At 41.2% G+C, this 13,363-nt stretch overlaps 1 protein-coding gene across 4 annotated transcripts in view; it reads left to right on the forward strand.

Moving 5' to 3' along the window:
• Positions 1-13,363, forward strand: part of arhgap39 (Rho GTPase activating protein 39) — a 50,751-nt gene that overhangs the window by 17,350 nt on the left and 20,038 nt on the right. For 2 of the 4 annotated variants that reach the window (XM_004569291.3, XM_076875737.1), the window contains exons 2-3: positions 3,229-3,642; positions 4,955-6,242. In XM_004569291.3, the coding sequence (XP_004569348.1) occupies positions 3,229-3,642; positions 4,955-6,242 (1,702 nt within the window). Of the gene's footprint in view, positions 1-2,306; positions 2,408-2,743; positions 2,815-3,228; positions 3,643-4,954; positions 6,243-13,363 lie in introns of those variants that run through there. The other 2 variants (XM_076875735.1, XM_076875736.1) reach the window with 2 other exon arrangements.

Here is a 13,363-nt window from a genome sequence, read left to right on the forward strand (position 1 = left end):
AAAAGCCCAACAATAACATTTTTAGTTTTTCTAAGTGACTTATATATTACGTTTAACCCGAGCAGCGAAAGTCCGCGGTGATCTGAAAATGATGTGCCGGGAGTTGTGCCGTTCTCGGCGGCTTTAGTGACCCTCGAGCTCCCGGCTAGCTATCGAGCTGGTGGGTAACAGACGTCTCTGAAAACGTCGAAACACTTTTGGAAATATGCGATATTTTGATAAACCGAGCAGATATTTGAAGTTTACACACCCACATTCTCGCCTGAAAATATGTTAAAAGTTTATTTTGTGACCCAGAAAGATTAATAAGAGTAATTTTAAAACTTATTAGCGGCCGCCATTATTGGAAACTGGAGTTTGGCTGGGCCACGCTATGAATTCTGGGATATGGTGGGCCACGAAGGACACACCCGACCCATCCTTCAAATTCGGGGAAAAGGAGGACGCATTTGTCGGCTGCATTCGGAGGAGTCTACGAATTTGTACAGCCTTCGGCGCGTCGCTGTGACGTAATCGGTGTACAAATGCGTCCTCAGGAGGATGCAGCCCATGAATTTGGACACGACCATAGTCAGAAGATGTTCTGAACATGTAATTTGTTATGCTGGCCTCCCAAAGTGCACAAAAGGACTATTTATTTTAAAAAAAACAAATAAAAGAAAACATGGTAGATGGTAAAGCAGTCCCTGTCTACTTAGAGACAGAGACTCATTTTGCATGCACTGGATGACTTTTGCTTTTGTACAGAGTGCAATTTTACTTTGCTTTGGTGGCCATGTTTGCCTTGTTGTCTTCTGCAGTTACTTGTGGAGGCAGGAAAATAGCTGCCGCTGGGTTTTAGTGGGCACCTGGATTCGAATGAAACACACCTCTCCCTTGTGCCATCACAACACTTTGTTAGCTGTGAAGACAGCGTGGAAGTTGCTGTAGATCGAAAGTTCTCTGGTGTCCATCCAACCATTACACTGGTTGGATGGACGGCTTCTTTATCCACAGGTCTAAAAGTCAAAACCAGAGCCAGAATTAGTGTGTACTCTGAATTGTGAGCTAGTGCAATTGAATTAGTGATGTTGTGGTATGTGAGTACTTCAAAATATCCAGCTTGGAAACATCTTTGGGCTTTAAAGAGAGATGCAACTGAATGTCGCCTTCATAGCAGCGAGAATTGTCACTGAGATTTCCTTAAAAGTGCTTAAAATGTGCTGAAGAGGAAGAAATCATAACAGAAACAATAAAGGCCCAAAACAGAACTTTATAGTAGGAGAAGTCGAAGAGAACCAGAACTTAAAAACAGCCACAGACAAGAAACATTGAGACAGATATCATCCAATACTAGACATTAGTATCTCAGCCTATTGATCAAAATGTTCAACGGTATCAGTAAGGCAGAGGTCAAGGCAGAACAAAACTTCGCCTGCATCAGTATGCAAAATGTCACTGCAGACGCTAAGAAGGGCTGTCTCTTTGGAACAGTTATAAGATGTAAACTGGTAAGTTTCAAATCTTAGCAGTAAACTGTAATTTTCAAATTGGTCTTTAAATTCTTTAAAGAAGAGAAGGGTCAAGATTTTTTCAAAAAAGAGGGTGGATGACAACATTTTTTATTTAGTTTTTTTAAACCTGTCCTGTCCGGCAGTTTTAGCAAACAGATTCAGTTCAGTTTTATTTATTTAGCACCAAATTACTATAACAGTTGTCTCAACGTGTTTTATGTTGTAAAATAAAGAGCCTACAATGATACAGAGAAAAAAGAGAAAACCAATTAGATGAGCCCCTGTAAGAAGTGCTTTGGCGACAGAGGGGAGTGGGAAAAAATCTCTTTTAACAGGAAGAACCCTCCAGCAGAACCAGGCTCAGGGAGAGGTGGCAATCTGCCACCACTGTTTGGCAGTAAAGGGAGGAAGATAGGACAAAAGACATGCTGTGGACAGGAGCCAGATATTAATATGAACTAATGATTAAATGCATTTCATTAAAATGGGATTCCTCCAGAAGCCTAGATCTACTGCAGCATAGCTAATTGAGGATTCCAGGTCACCTGACCCTGCCCTAACTATATGCTTTATCAAAATGGAAAGTTTGAATTCTAATCCTAAAAGTAGAAAGTATGTCTGCTGCCCAAATCCAAACTGGTTGCACAAGGCTGAAGCCTCTTAACCCCCATTCCACTTTAAATACCCTTGGAAACACAAGTAAGCTCCCAGTCTGAGAGTGACGTGCTCTAATGGGGTGGTGCAGTACTTTGTTTTTAAATTCAATTTTGGATTTAACCAGGGAGCCAATAAAAGGAAATATGTTCTCGCTTTCTAGTCCCTGTCAGCGTTCTGCTGCATCATTTTGGATCAGCTTTTCAAGGAGTTCGGGGAAACATCCTGATAATAATGAATTGCAGTAGACCAGCCTAGAGGTAATAAATGCATAAACTAGTTTTTATGTCTTTAAGACATTTCTGCAGGTTAACTAATTGGGGTGTGTTACCTGGCTTCAGAGATAGATAAAGTTGGGTATCATCTGCATAGCAGTAAAGATGTATGCTATGTTTTCTAAAGACACTGTCTGCATAGACAGAACTGGTCCTACCATGGAACCCTGTAGAACTCCGTTATTAACCTTAGTTGACTACAAATTTAATTCTTGGTCACATTAATCTGGAGAGAATATCTGCCTCAATAAAAAAAACAGTTGGATGAATTTGTTTTAGGGGGAGCTCGGCTTTAGTCTCATCTACCTATGTGCCTTACAGGTGGCCAGGGTTGGTCTTTGGATCTCTGGCGACTTTTCAGGGAGCTGGAAAGCTGGGGCTGCTGTTTCTGGGTATCTGTGTGTCTGCCTTGATTGGTGGTGGTGGGGAGCATGAGTGATTACTGCCTTGCTGTCCTGGGATGTTAGGTCTGGGATCCTTGTAGTCATTGGTGCTTGCACTGGGCTGGGTGGCTTGCCTCTTCTGCGTGGGTTGGGTATGGATCTGTGGCCCTGGCACTCAAACATGTAGGGTGGGTTCTCCTTAGTCTCCTTCAGAATGTCTGATTTACGCCTCTGGGGTCCTTGGTTGTCTGCAGGTCCTTTCTGGGGGGGTCTTTGGCTATTTGCCTCTCAAGTTTATCTGCACCTTAGACATTGAGGGTTTTAGGAGGGAGGTGTGGATGGGCTCTGTTGACCAGCTAGTTAGGCTGGCAGATGGAGTATGTAGCCACTGTAATTCTATCATTTTGCAATCTGCCCCTACAGGTTGGAGTGGGTGGAAATCATTGAGCCACGGACACGGGAGCATATGTATGCCAATCTGCTAACGGGTGAGTGCGTGTGGGACCCACCACAGGGTGTTTGCATCAAGCGTACCGGTGAGAACCAGTGGTGGGAGCTGTTTGACCCCAATACTTCACGCTTCTACTACTATAACGCCTCCACCCAACGCACAGTGTGGCATCGGCCTCAGGGATGTGACATCATACCCTTGGCCAAGCTGCAGACTCTGAAGCAGCACACAGATGCCACCATCACTCGTCCTCCAGGTGGCGGGCGGCGAGCATCTGCTGACAACAGCCCAGGACGGAACAGCGAAGTCAGCCGAGAAGGAAGCACCTCGTCCTCCCTTGACCAGGAGCTGTCTGAAAAACAAGGCAACAGAGAGGAGGCAGATAGGTAAGACTGAGTTAGTTACAGGTATACAGCACACTAGAACAATGCTTAGGGTAATGTTCAGCCTTTAGAATGGCACTGTGCAACCTCTATGATGCACCCCCCCCCCCCCTCCCCCAGTCTACCCAAAAAAAACCCACTTAGTTATGTGAATATGAGACAAGAACACATGTATTTCTCACTTTCAACACAGATTTTTTTAACGGCATGACAGTAAGTCATACAATAGTGGTACTTTACTTCAGATCTACAAGTCTGTTATGCCATATCATTTTTATCTGCACGTTGAAGCTTTATCATGGAAAGAAGAAGCCATATGTGAATATGATGTAGAAACACCCATCTTCTCTGGGCAAAAACCCATGTCAAAATGACTGAAACAAAAACGAAAACTGTTCTGTGGCCAGAGAAATAAAAACATTCTCATGAAATCATTTTTTTAAAAGCATGTGTGCAACATCCTCTAAGCTTTAGAGGAGAAAGACCATCCAGCTTGTTATCATTTCTCAGTTCCAAATTCTGCGACAGTGCCTATATAACTGGTAGGTTGTACGTATTGAAGGTTTTAGATCAAAATATGCTTCCATCCATCCAGTGTCTTTTTTGTAGATGTTTAAGCATTTCCACATACTGAAAAGATGCTGCTGATGCACGCTCTGATCTAGTCTGTTCCCTGAACTCAAACTCTAATTTTAAAATTATTTTCAAACCTTGCTGAATTTTTCGAATCCAGTTGCTGTTTGTCTTTTGGTCTTTCTGCCTTTTACTTTTGTTTCTGTAACTGAAAAGAATGCTCTGTTGTGATTGAGTGACTGGCTCACAGAAATATAACTTCCTTTCAGAAACCCTTTGGTTGCGTTTGCAGTATGCCTTGGGACGTTACCCACTGGTATTTTAAACTGCTGTCCAATCACGTTTGCCGCATTTGGTCAAATCTGAGCAGAGTTTAGTCCTGCGCAGTTCAGATTATATTCTACTACTACTATCAGCAGTGACATCATCATTAAATGGTAGTGATCCCGTTCTGTTGCAGGCATATTACTTCATATCATGAGCTTTTGCTCTCTTTCTGCATGCTTTTCTCTTCCCATCATTTAGGAACAAGTTAATCTTGGTTTTATTACCTTATAATAACAATCACTTTCAGATAAATGTGATTATGAGGTATTTTCTAATAATTACAAGATTAATTGTAACAGCGTAACTGGAACAGGAATTGATAAGTTCAAAATGAACTTTAATATCCTCTAACTGCATCTATTCTTTTCTTTTTCAAAATGTCTCTCCTCTCTTTTTTTCTGCTCTCTTCTACCAGGACCTCTCCCTTCAGGTGGAATACTGGTACAAAAGAGCGAATGCTGATCAAGGTGACAGACAGAGAGCCCAGCTTCTTGGCCCATCAGGGAAATGGTTACTCTCCCTGTGACCCCTCCAGCCCTAGCACTCCTTCTGGAGGGGGCACCACCTCACGAGCTCGCTGTCCCTCTGGAGGAAACCCTTCTTCAGAACCTGACAGCTCCCCAGTTCTTTATGCCGACCGCCGTCAGTCTCCTTTTCTTAAGCGGGCAGAGCTGGGTGGCTCAAACACCCATCGACTCACTTCAGCTGACTCCCAGCCTCCTTCACCCCGCTACACCTATGAGCCCCCACTATATGAGGAGCCGCCAACAGACTTTCAGCCCCCACCCATCTATGAAGAGCCTCCCACTGACATGCACCTCTCTGATTCTTCTTCCTTCTACAGCACTGGCAAGTCACCTGCTCGAAAATCTTCAGTCCCCCTTTACCACTCCCCCAAGCAGGGACAGTCACCCTATGGCCAGCTGGTTCTGACCAGGCAGAAGTGTCCCGAAAAGACTCAGAGTTTGGAGTACAGTCCTGTGGGCAAGGAATATGTTAAGCAGCTGGTGTACGTGGAGCAGTCTTCTTCCAGTCCTCGATTCAAGACAGCAGACCGTCTTCTGCGTTACGGCACAACCGGTGGCTATGGAAGTTCATATGGGGGGTCCTACACTCTGCAACACAGCCAATCTCTGATCAGAGACCCCCGCTTCCTGCTGGACTACAGTGGAGAGGGTGGAGAGGGAAGCCAGAGGTTAGTTTATGAGGACTCCATATCCTGGACGTCCAGCCAGACACATTCCCTCTCTTCTTCTTCTACAGCCAGGCCTGGGGCTTTCTCTCCCTCTGGCAACCGCAAACGCAAAAGCCGCAAGCCATCCCTCCCACAGGAACTGACTCGGTATGGGGAGGTGGAGCTTACTGGGACAGCATCTGAAGCCATGCTGGCTCAGGCCAGACTTGCTTGGGAGGCTCAGCAGGTGATGAAACAGAGGTGCAGTTGGGATTCTGGGCAGGGAGGTGGTGCTTCCCAAGCTGGCAGCTCTAAAGATGGCTATGAGAGCGACGGAGCAGTGCCTCTGCCATTACCGGGACCAGTGGTGAGGGCGTTCAGTGAGGACGAGGCACTAGCACAGAGCGATGGCCACCACTGGAAACGAAGTACCTTTGAGCGGCTGGGGTTCCCTCAGGCCCTCCTGGAGAAAAGCCTCTCTGTTCAGACCAACCTGGCCTCCCCTGAACCTTACCTTCATCCCTCACAGGTACTGCTGCATGCTAGAATTTTCTAGCCATATTTAGAAGGATAGGATAATTCCATTATTATTGCTTTTGTAGTTCAGTTACCATTGCTAATCTATAACAGCTTTACTTAATGGGGGATTTATTGTGTGTGTGTGTATGAATAAATGTGTAAGAGATGGATAACGTGGCGCCACTTCCTTTGTACAAGAGTAAAGACAGAATTTCCCACTTATGGGGGCTGCCATCTTAATTTTTGGAGTCTGTAAGTCGTTGTGTCAAACTCCCATACACACGCCCCCCCTTGCACTTTCATTTCATTCAATCTGGTGGTGTATTTATTGGAACTGACGGCTCATTAAATTAAGGTAAATACAACCACATGCTGATATTTTAAAAGGCACCCAACATAGCATACTATAGGTCTATGCTACATCATTTTGTAGCCAATAGTTTAAAGCATTAGCTAGCTTAGCAGTAGCTAACACTGTCTCTTTCTCAAAACGAGTCCTTGTGTGTATTTTTGTGTAACTGTAAAATGTTGTCAGTCGCAGCTTAAGTACTGTTAAAGTTCAGCGTATGTATCAAGTCAACTATGCTCAAAATGCACGGACATCTTTCTCCGCCCATTTTATGAAGGATGCATCGGTGTGGACTTGCATGTGCTTGGTACAGCCAATTATTCCAGAATGTATTTTGTTTGAAACTCAAAAGCAACAATGGCAGATGAGAGTGGCCACAAAACTTTAAGTGACATTTAAAATATAACTTTCTGTGACACAAATAAATATTGCTGGGCATCGATTTTGATTTCTCTGATTTGATTCCAATTCACAAGGTCCTGATTTGATTCGATTCGGTTTCGAAATATTATAATTCTGATCATTTATCAGTACATATCCATATATAAAAACAAAGCTGACACTTGTAAGACTTCATCAGTAAGCATCACAGCAGATGAATTTGTGTCGAAGTAACTGAGGATAAAATGCAGAAAAACATGAAGGAGATTTTGCTGGTCTAGCTTTTTATAGCAGACAACCGCCTTAAAAATATTCTGCAGTAGATCAGAAATGGAAGAAAACTATGAATCAGCATATGAACATTACCTGATGCTGCTGAAGTGAAGCAGAGCAAAGTTACAGAGGTTTTATTAGAGACACAACTGAGAGTTTTGTAATTTGGAATCATTTGTTAAAGTTTACATTTCTTTGTATTGGACAGCAGAAATGAGGCTAAATTATATATTTCAAATACGTATTATCCCCTCTGGTTACCCTGGTATAAATGCCACTTAATTGCAGTACCTCAGAGCTGAAATAAAGGTGATCTTTCTCCTCTCTGACAGACTACAAGTTCTGAAGTTCCGCTCTTACGCTTTTTGTACACCTCTGCTGACACCTGAAATGTGAACTGTTTAAAAAAAAACCTTTATATACTAACAGATTATCTATTACTGTAAAAACCAACAATAACCTTTGACTCAGTGGTGGTTCTTAAATGGAGAGCTGCAACGATGAGATAATAGTGCCGTTCTGAGGGGTATACATTGAATGAAATTCAACACAGTCTGGCTTGCTTTGCATTAGCTGACTCTATAATACCTAAAACCTTAGTTGGAAATAGGGCTGCCACAAACGATTATTTTCATAGTCGACTAGTCACCGATTATTTTTGCGATTAGTCGACTAATCAGATCATCATCCATTGGACGTAAAACGTATAGCTTATTGCACCAGCAGCATCTGCTCTTATATAACTATCATTAGCTTACAGCTTTAAGTGTTTAAGGTATGTGCTAACAAAAAAAAAAGACAAGATGATAGCTTATTAAATTTTAATGAAATTTGCAGATTGTTTCGGTGAAGTTTAATAAACTCAGCCCTCTGCTCCTTGCTATCTAAAATATAACAGGACACCGGAGTATATTCTTGAGCATCTCACACTTCTGATAATCAGTTGTCTGCTTGAAGTTTATTCAGCTGTGCAAAAAACTATAACTTTAATCTCAGCCAAACCGATTTACTCAGGAACAAATAAAATACTAAAAAAAAAGGCAAACAATAACATTTTAAAGTTATCTAAGTGACTTATATATCATGTTTAACCTGAGTAGCAAAAGACGGCGGTGGGTTTGAAAACGATTTGCCGGGAGTCCGGTGCTCTCACAGGCTCTAGTGAGCCTTGCCCCACTATCGAGCTAGTGGGTAACAGACGTCTCCGAAAATGTCGGAGCGCTTTTGAAAATATGCGGTGTCTTGATAAACTGAGCAGATATTTGAGGTTTACACAGCTACATTCTCGCCTGAAAATATGTTAAACGTTTATTTTGTGACCCAGAAAGAATAATAAGAGTAACATTAAAACTAACTAGCTGCCGCCATTGTTGGAAACTGAGCTGGGCTGCGCTATGAATTCTGGGACACCGCTTCTTCTTCTTCGGGGTTTAACGGCAGCTGGCATCCTTGTACATGCAGTGCTGCCATCTTCTGTTTCAGTCCGTTATTACACTCTTAAATCCTGCTATTATTCCTGCGTCTTTTGTGATCTTACAAAGCTTCAAACGACGCGTCGACTATTAAATTAGTCGTCGACGATTTTGATAGTCGACGTAATCGTGACTAGTCGACTAATCGTGGCAGCCCTAGTTGGAAATAGTGGGTATCACAATGGTGGTTATGAAGTTTTTCCACTAAGCCAAGCTTTCTGCTTCAAGCTTTCAGTGTACTTGGATAAAAATTGGTGTTTTGTAGATCTCTGTGGAAGAAGCCAAGCTGTTCCTTACTAAAACACAAAACGATCCCCACTTCAGTCAAAGATGTTACCAGATGATTAAAAAAATTATGATGATGCACTGCACACTACATGCTTAAAATAAAAGAATCGGTGAAAATGTGGCGCTTCCAGATGATTTTTAAACTAAAAGTAAACACAAACCACCCCCGACCAGGTTAAGGGCTCAGCACAAGTTACCAGTAAAAAGATCCACACGGAAAACTGACTTTCAGCTAGGGTGTGCTGGCTTTGTAGTACACCCTAGTTCAGTCGTGATGAATCATGGTCACTGACAGGAAAACAGCAAAACATATAGAGACACATGCTAGTCACATTTCTTTATTAATCATGTTACTTTTATTTGGTGGACATCAGCAGTGTTATCACCAAACTGAGGTATTAGCAAAATACTGGACTGATACTACAGGCAGCTGATGATGAGCTTGAGCTTAAGAAGAGAAGCCTGTTAAAGTATAATGCCCATAATAAAAGCACAGTAAGGATAACACTAGTTCGTGACCAGGCAGGCCCAATGACTTTTCTGTTTCTCATATAAAAAAGAGGTTTTAGTGCCTCATTTTCAGTCCCCTGCTGCAGGTCTTAACATTCTTCCAGAAAGGATGTGCTCTAAGCCTTTGTCAGAGCAGTGATTGAATGAACATATGCAGAGGCTCAGACATGATTGCAGACGCGCTGAGAGAAGATGGAAGAAGGATGAGCTGTATGTTTCCTTACATACTTAGGGACTGTCTCTCTGTTTACCAAGAGGCTGTACAGACTGCAAAGACTGTTTATCTCAAACCTAATGTCTACAAATAGACACAAGCCTCAGGTACCATCTTGTAAACCTTTCAACCTTCACTCTTGCTGCTATCCTTTTGCCACAAATAACTCCTGACACTTGTCTCCAGCAACTCTACCCTGGCCCCCTCTCTTTTCCACCTCTTGTGTCCTGTCAATTGCTTTGGAAATATTACTGATTAACTGAGGAAAAATAAAGTTATTTTGCTTGTTTAAAAATGAGGCAAAAACAAGTTGTGACAAAAATAAATAAATAAAATCTAGATAGTGATTCCTGGACTCCAGTTCAGAAAGGTCTACAGAATCAGAATCAGAATGGGGTTTATTGCCAAATGTTGAGCAGGTTTACAACATTAGGAAATTGCTGCGGTGCTTCAGTGCAAACATGCTGTCATAAATAGCACTTAAATAGACATGGAAAAAAATAAAAGTAGGGATAAGAATTAAAAGTGCTACGTGGAAAGATATGTGCATGAGATATACATGAGATATATACATGAGAATAAGAATTAAGAGTGCTACGTTGAAAGATATATACATGAGTGCAGGTGGTGATCAGTGCCAAACAGAATGATGCAGTGACACAGCGTAGGGTCATGTGTTAGTACAGAGGGTTTCTCCACACGAAAACTCTACAATTCATCCAGAAATCTCGTGCAGAGGTGAGTCGAGGTCATTAAATCAAAAGCACATGAACATTTAGGTAATTGCCATTAGCTTAGTGACCAGGTGTAGAATGAAGGTCTTCCTCAATCTTTACGAGTAAGCAGCAAATCATATGATTGGAATTTTATAGATTGTATTCATATTGGCCAGATGTGTATAATTATCAACCAGGGAGTCATCAGGCAGCCCTTCTTATACAAAAGATGCATGACACCTTGATAAAAGGTGAGTCTAGAAGCCTTTTTGCAGACTTTGTTATGTGTGGAAGTGAGCGGGTTAATTACACAGTGCAATTGTGGCAAGAGGTAGAGGCGTTACTGAGCTCAGGTGGAATAAAAGTAAACTTCTTTCTAGTGTCCAAAACAGCACTGTCTGTTCCTACGATCAGCATCACAACCTTTACTTTGTAAAACAAATGGCTGCTGATAGGAGCAGCTTTTTCCCCTCATGTTGGAGTTTGTTAAAGATGTGATTTGACCTTTACGTTTTCCAGGTGAAAAATCTACAGAAAGTCAGGAGCTGTTTCTCAATACCCAAGAACACAAGTTAGTACTTGTTCTTGCTTGTGTGGACTTCCTGAGAACAGAGAATCCAGCACAATCATTCTACAAATGGAGGCAGTGCAGTTGATAAAATCACATCTCAGCTCAAGTGTGTTTTTACTGTCATTCCCTCCCAATTTCATTGATTAATATTTACAACAGAAATTACTCAATTTCCTTAGAATTAAACTAGATTATTTGTGTTTTTAAGCATTTTGACAAAATGTTTGGCTATAACAGGATCATTGATGTAAAATTGATTAAAAAAGATGCAGTAAAAACTGGACTGATTTATTCATTACATGCATACACGCGCCATATAAACTACATTATCTAGAGATGCTGATTACTACTATATAAATCCTTTTTTTTAGATGTACAGAACATCTGCTCGCCTTTCGTGTTCATGGCCGTGGTCTTCTAACATTCAGAGATTTACTGATCTGCTTCATAGTGTCTAAGCTGACAAATGAGTATTAGGGCCATATTAAGAAAAAAAATGTATTGATCATTTTGAGAGTAAAGTTAAAATACTATTTTAAGAAAAAAGTTTAAATGTGGAGGTTACCATTGTTTCAAGGCAGTCTTTCTTGGAACAACCATATACCCCCTTTAAAATGCCTTGTGTAGATAAGTTAGTAAAATCGTACTTTTCGTTGCAAGAAAGGAAATTATTTCCTTTTTTTAGCAAACACAGTGTGGTGATAAGTATAAGGATGTTGAAAGGATGGTGCAGAAAGCTGCGTCAGGTCAGAAGCAAAAAGCACAAAAATGTAAGAGTTGGCCTGATTTGTATAAAATGAAGTTGCTGGCAGTGGACAGATGCAGGGATACCGATGGTTACACTTTTTAAATGAAAAGGATGTATGTTTTATCACAAGACAGTAAGATGGCTGATCAATTTCTTCCACTAACTCATCTACATAAGGCATTTTCTAGAGCAGCCTACACATAACGTCCATATTTTGACTTTTTTCTTGAAACCGAATGTTAACTTCGAATTATTCCATCTATGCTTGACAATATCCTTAGTCGAAGTCAGCAGCAAGTCACCCGCACTATACACAGTGTAGGTAGAGCACTGTTTTCCCGTCCTGAGTCGCCTGACAGTATGCCAGAATTTCTTTGAGGCAGTCCAAAAGTCTTTTTCCGTGGGCTCTCCAAAAGAATAAAATTGCAGAAACAAGCAGCAGAAATAAGCTTTCTCCAAAGGGTGTCTGACCTCTCCCTTAAGAAATAGGGTGAGGAGTTTGGTCATCCGGGAGGGGCTCAGAGTAGAGCCACTACTCCTTCACATTGAAAGGAGCTGAATGAGGTGGGTCGGGGATCTGACAAGGATGCCTCCGGGCACAGTCATTACATCACTGAAACACAAACTTCATCTCTCTTAATAAAAACATTAGACATGCACAGTTCAGTCTGCATATTGAACAGAAACAAACATGTCAGATGTTAGAACTGTCTTGTTAATACCATAATATTTCAAACCTTACAGTTTCAGCCGTCATCTGTCATTGCCGCTTTTGATTTTGGATGAAATGCATTCTGAAAAACTTGGCTGCACCAAGCACACAAAGGTCACCCCCAGTGCATGCTCAGCAGAATGGGCAAAGTGAGAACATCTGGATGTTTTAAGCCTGCATGACTTGAATTGAATTGGAGTAGTACTTGGGCTGCAACTGATGACATTTCACAAGTCCACAAGAATACAGGTATACACAAGTATGTATATTGAGAAACAACCAAGATCTTGAAGGATTGCACAGGAGCGCGCCTCAGGTAGGTGAAAATCCCTCTCGCCCCTCTGTCCGACTTAAGTGGATAAGGACAGACACACATACATTTTAAAGAAATTTAATGGCAGCTGGAGCTGCGTGATCATTTCCTGTAAAAAGTGCAATTAACTTTACTGTAAACACTTTTTACATCCTCGTAATTTGATTTACAATAAAATTGCTGTTACTGGATTTTACTGCAGTTTGCTATAATTTTTATTTACAGTAAAGCTACAGTAAATTTTATTAACAGTAAATTTACTGTAAATTTAATTGGTAATTATAGCAACCACTGTGAATTTAAATTAGCTTTGCTGTAAATTCAACAGCAAATTCCTGGCAGCAGGACGTTATTTTAGAATTTACAATAACCAATTTGCTATATTGTCTATATTTTACAGTTACTGTATTTTTTTTAAACTATCTGTATTTAGATCATTTGTAGCGTATCTTTATTTAAAGTAGGTCTTTATTTACTGTATCTTTATTGATAAAATTCTTAGTGTTCTCCAGTTTAATTTATACTATTGCAGGACTAAGATAGTAAAGCACTATAAACTACATCTGACTCCTGTTCCTTCAAAA

Source organism: Maylandia zebra, linkage group LG17, assembly GCF_041146795.1.
Source record: "Maylandia zebra isolate NMK-2024a linkage group LG17, Mzebra_GT3a, whole genome shotgun sequence".
Classification (NCBI taxonomy): domain Eukaryota; kingdom Metazoa; phylum Chordata; class Actinopteri; order Cichliformes; family Cichlidae; genus Maylandia; species Maylandia zebra.